Source organism: Pundamilia nyererei, unplaced genomic scaffold (assembly GCF_000239375.1).
Source record: "Pundamilia nyererei isolate P.nyererei 1_Seehausen unplaced genomic scaffold, PunNye1.0 scaffold00176, whole genome shotgun sequence".
Classification (NCBI taxonomy): Eukaryota; Metazoa; Chordata; class Actinopteri; order Cichliformes; family Cichlidae; genus Pundamilia; species Pundamilia nyererei.
Window position 1 is genome coordinate 474203 of NW_005187577.1, and position 5461 is coordinate 479663.

At 39.7% G+C, this 5461-nt stretch overlaps 1 protein-coding gene across 1 annotated transcript; it reads right to left on the reverse strand.

The window, feature by feature from the left end:
- Positions 1–1105: 1105 nt before the first annotated feature.
- On the reverse strand, positions 1106–5218 carry c9h2orf80 (chromosome 9 C2orf80 homolog). The gene is made up of 8 exons (XM_005746316.1): positions 5168–5218; positions 4999–5080; positions 4827–4909; positions 4506–4596; positions 4301–4378; positions 4107–4194; positions 3054–3154; positions 1106–1174 (listed from the first exon to the last, which is right to left on the reverse strand). Exons 1-8 carry the CDS (start codon positions 5206–5208, stop codon positions 1106–1108), a joined length of 633 nt encoding a protein of 210 aa, XP_005746373.1. The 5' UTR covers positions 5209–5218.
- Positions 5219–5461: the final 243 nt, after the last annotated feature.

Genomic DNA, 5461 nt, shown 5'->3' on the forward strand with positions numbered 1-5461 from the left:
TGTCTCCCGAAACCTCTGTTGGTAATGACCCACACCGTTTTTTCACACCCTGGACCTTTTGATGACATACATGATCAATAGTGTTTCAACGACCCTTCACAGAATCGATCCTGAGGGTGGCTGTAGCTCAGGTGGTAGAACAGGTCACCTACTAACTAACTGGGAGGTTTGCGGTTTGATCCCAGTCTACATGCCAAATATCCTTGGGCAAGATACTAACCCCATGTTGCTCTCTGATGCATCCATCGGGGTATGTAGGAATGTTAGATAGTAAGCGCTTAGGGGGGAAAAGTACTGGTGTGACAAGTTGTGTAAAGCACTTTGAGTGCTCAGATAGAGTAGAAAATTGCTATATAAGGATCAGTCCATTTACCAATCCCTACTAGGGTTTAAATATCCGGGACTCTCCACATTTTGGTTTTAGAACTGAAGAAACCTCTTGGATGAGAAATAAAAACGTCTTCAAACAACTTAAAGAAGTCCAGTCCAGATAGATACCAGTGACAGGTTGAGCCAATTTAATTTTGATGAAAATTAGGTCAAGGTCATATCAAATATGAAAATCAGTAAACCCTGACCTTGTGTATGAGCTGTGTCTTTCTTGGTGAGGACAAGCCATTTTTAACTCCAAGAGTTGTATTTTTCCTGGGTAAATAATATATTTTTAAAAATCTCTGACTCCAGTGAGACCATCAGTAGTTTGAGTCATTGCACATCTCCAGCATCACCAAAGGCTGTTTGACCAAGAAGCATGGAGTTGTGCTTCAGGTCATCAGACCTCCATAATCGCATAAACTCCACCAACACAGTCTGGTATGGCACTTTGCGAGGAGTACAGAGTGAAGGAAACACATTAAAGCATGACATTGAATGTAGTAACAACTTATTCATATAATGCATTATCAAATAACACAGAGCCCAGTTGACAGAAAATACTTCTCTGTTTATGTCTCTTTTATTTCTGAGTACTTCAAGTGCATTTTTGAGTTTAAGTGACATTTTTAGTTGAGTACATTAACATTCAACTGAGCAGTTTTACCATTTCATGTTAGTATTATTGCTCTAGCTCAATGTCTCTACTTCTGGCAGCTGCTGGAGGTTGACGTCAGTTGTGCAGAGACTCTTGCGAGCCTTCATAGTGCTCAGTCCTTTCCTGGTGAACATCACTGCTTTCCTAAAAGTGAAGCAGAGCGTATGGGAGGTCTGTTTAGATCCACAGGGTGGCAGCAGAGGATTTTCAATGCAGACGTTGGAACAAGAAATTACTGTTCAAATATTTCCTTCTTGGCTTTGGCCATTTCAAAGCCTAGTCTTTTCTCTGAAATATTTCTGGACTGATGTTGAACATTTCAAAATTACTTCCTATCGCTTTTCCTAATCACTTTTCCTTAACTTAAACTGAAAATGCCATGAGGTCAGGGAAATGTGGGAATACTAAGAAAAAAAGAACCGCATTACCCAAACTGTATTTACAGGAGACTAAGAGGGCCTACAACAGTGGCACTGAGGACCACCTGACATGTAACAACTCAAGAAAGGTCTGATGAAGACTACAACAACAAAGGGAACATCTGCAACATCTGAATGGCAACACGGAGGAACTAAATTGTTTCTTCTTCCAATTTGAGGCCAAAAGATTTCATAGATTCACTCTGCAGGAACAGGATGTGCGTTCAGGTCAGTCAGCTCTAGAAATGCATAAAGTCAGCTACATTTACCTAACTGATTAAGAGGTGATTTGAGACACTGGTCCTGCATCATATCAAAACCAGCCTCTCTTCCACATTTAGCTCACATCAGTTTGCACACAAAGCTAACAGACCCACCGAAGAGGCCATCACCATCCACACAGCACTAAACCACCTGGAACACAGAGCTGGACAGCCTGTGGACATGCTAATCAGCATGCTACATGACTTGGCATCTCGATCCCCATCGGCACCAGGACCAAAGACTTCCTCACCAGCCGTTCACAGACAGTCAAACTAGGTCCTCACCTCTACTACTCCATCACTGCGTACCTGTCCGCTCCTATAACACCATAATTAAATTAGACACAACCATCATTAAGCTTATCACAAGAAATGAGTCAGCATACAGAGAAGAGCTATGAAGACTATCTGAGTGATTCTTGGTGAATAACCAGAGACTCATCACCACAAAGACAACTGCATTATTAGTGGAGGAAATATGACACAGTTCTGCCCCTCTCTGTATAAATGGAGCACACGTAGGAAGGGTGCAGACATCCTGGGGGTTTCATATACGAGGACCTCTCCTGGTCGGCCAACACCACTGCAACTTCCAAAAGAAAGTGCAGGAATGAGCGATAAGAACTGCACAGAAAAGAACTGACTGCTCGTTTCTGGAGGAGAGTGCCATATCACGCTACCTCAGCACAAATACCAAAATTGTCCAGGACTTCACTCACCCGGGCCATCATCTATGGCAGGTGTTTTAGGCCAAGACTCACACGTCCAGATTTAGCAAAAGGTTGTTTCAGCAGGCGGTGCGGATGTTAAATAAGAAAAAAACCTAAAAGGTGTGATTTTATTTATTCTACGTGCTACCGTCTCGTGTTTTAGTCAACATCTTGTCTTATACCATGGCACCATAGAGTATTATTTTAATTTGGCTCTATGTACAATAAAGGCAGTCTTTAATAATCTGCTTGATGTCAGATTATTAAATATCGAGGCGTGTCTGATGTGCTGAAGCTACTGTCTCCTGAAGATGCAACCTTCACTTTACTTTCATCATTGAAATAAAGCTGCTTGTCTTTATTTGTAATTGGGGGGGAGGTGGGGGGTTGCACACAACGAGACTTAGTAAGCAGCAGGTGTTAATAAAACAGAGTATGCAGCTGAGTTTAGCAAGTGGTTAAAAGTTTAAAACATATCTGCATGTTGTATATGGTATATGATGGGAAACACAGGAGCCATTTACATGATTTGTACTGACTACTGAAGTATTTTTCCTTGGTATTTAGAGATCTTTTAGAGTTCTTATTTTGCCTACCACACATATGGTGATTGCTCAGATACGGTACTCACACTGATGAAGGACTGAGATGAAGTGGAAAACGAAGATGAAACTTGCTTCGGTGGAGCACTTGCCTTTGTCTGCCCAGACAGCCATCGTTTCAGCTTCTGATCTGCAAGAGTTTCGTTTTGGGGTTTTCAAAAAACAAAACAAAAAACAGTCCTTCAGAATATTAATGGCTCAGTCACACTAGATTGAAAAACCTCCCAGGATGATTGGAATGAATTTTCTTTCACATTTAGCATTTGAAGCAACCAACTGGTTTGAGACCATTTTTGCTCACTGGTCACCTGGTAGGAGCAAACCTGCCTCCCAGCAAATAACTGCTGTCAATTGCAGTCAGCCTGAGTCTGCAGAATAGCTTTACTCAGTCACTACTGAACTGAAGTACATGTTTGAGTGCTTCTGTTTTGTATTCCTTATATTTCTACTTGGCTCAAAAATCAAACATTCTGCAAACTGATAAATACTTTTAAAGAATAACGTTTGGCAAAAGAGCACTTTTTGCAAAAAATCAAAGAAAAAACAAAACAGAAGTCATAAAAGTTCATGCAGACAGAATAGTACATTGTTGATGATGTTGTCTATATTGTTTAAAGAAACAAAACACAGATCAAAGAAGATTAAAACTCAAAAGAAGGAAAAGTTCTTGCTTTTGATTTTTTTGTTTTGTTTTTTTACTTAAAGTTTCCCAGGAAACTCAAGATAAATACTGCTGAGTACACTACTAAGAGGTCAGAGAGGTTTTGCTATACTCATTTATCTGTTGAGGAGTGTGTCTCCAGAAAGAGTAAAAAAAAGAAAAGAAAATCTTATTTTAAGTTGCTTATATTTTATATGTACTCATAAAATCAAAAATATTCTTGCCAAGCACCAGACGCACTCCGTTTTGAGACTTGTTTCAAGTATAGACTGTATTAAAGTTGCCAGCAACTCGCGCCCGCTTTGGTTGTACAAAGCAGTTTAATTGTATAGAAATCTATTTGATTCCCATTTGAGAAACAATTTGTATCTTTATTCTCTTGTCACTACCATAAAGGCTAAACCAGACAACACACACTTACTGTGTTTCTTGGAGTGGTACACGGCCTTGTAGGATCCAAGTATTGCAAACGGATGATAGGACAGAGTGATGGGATAGACAATTGAGCCCTTGGGTTAAGAAAAAGAAAAAGGAATGAAATGTTTTTAGGCAAAATTATGTTTCAAAAAGGATAAAACAGTTGCAGCCACTTTCCTAACTAGGACACTTTTGTACCTTGGACTTCTGGTTGGGGTATGAAGCGGCTGGTTTACACCTGTACAGAGTCAAGATTTCCTCCACTGGCAGGCTACTCTAAACAGAAACACACAACAGTTAAAATAAGCAGTTTAGGCATTAAGTACTCTCAGGAAGGTTTTCGAGAGTTTACCTTCAGCTTTTAGATTTATTAAAAGTTGCATTTACATGTAAATATCCTTACCATAATAATCCCAGCAAAGGATGACAAGATCATAGCCTCCCGCTCTAAGCGATTAGGATACTGGGCACTTCCTAAACTGCATGTTGCTCCACTGTGGTGCAGGAGGAAGGTGATGAAAGGCAACCAATCCACCAACTGACTCTATTCATTTGCCTTTGTAAAAGCACTGTACGGCATCATGTCTTATTACAGCTGCTTTTACCAAAGTTTTGTTTATTTTTCTACTTGTTATTTAATTTTTACTAAATTTTGTGAGCATAATAAACATAATTCAGGATTATCAATGATAGAACGTTTAACTTTAAAAAACAGAAAACGTACATGATCTCTCTGTCGAGCACATGTCGTCCTTCCTTCTTCTCCAGCCACCAAAGGGCAACACTGATTGCAAGATCATAGTGAGCCTACAACATGTCACACAGAAGTTGCCAGCTCTACTTAGTTATACATTAAAACATTATTTTAGCATTGGTTGCTTCTGCTGAGTTTTTACCAAGTCATCCAGCGCTGTGAAAGTTCCCTTGCCCTTCGGATCAAAGGCGTCTTCCCTAAGTTTCTGTCCAATGTAGTTGTCTCTGTTTGGGAACAGGAGAAAATGAACCAGTTGCCAGTTTACTTACCGACTGCACGGTATGCTTTGTAACATTTTAGCATCCACTCACATAAGGGCCTCAACATCTCTTTTGAGCTTGTTTGCCTCCATTTTCTGAATGAAATCCTTTCATCTAGGACTCCTGCAGAGAAATCAACACATGTAGAGTCCACAGTATATCTTCTACATCTTAACTAGTCACCTCAGTTTTGTGCAATTTGTTGTTTTATTCATTTTTGAATGATAAAAGTATAATTTTCCTAACAACATGTAACCTAACTGAATGTGAAACCATGCTTTTAATGTTTCAGTTAACATATTCAGACCCTTTGATGTGCCTCCTGTTCATTTTTATTGAATTCTC

Coding starts and splice junctions, on each gene's coding strand:
- c9h2orf80 (XM_005746316.1), bottom strand. CDS start 5,208: ATGGAGGCAAACAAGCTCAAAAGAGATGTTGAGGCCCTTAT. Junction 5,081..5,167: donor AGAGATGTTGAGGCCCTTAT/GTGAGTGGATGC, acceptor GTTCCCAAACAG/AGACAACTACATTGGACAGA. Junction 4,910..4,998: donor TCACAGCGCTGGATGACTTG/GTAAAAACTCAG, acceptor GACATGTTGTAG/GCTCACTATGATCTTGCAAT.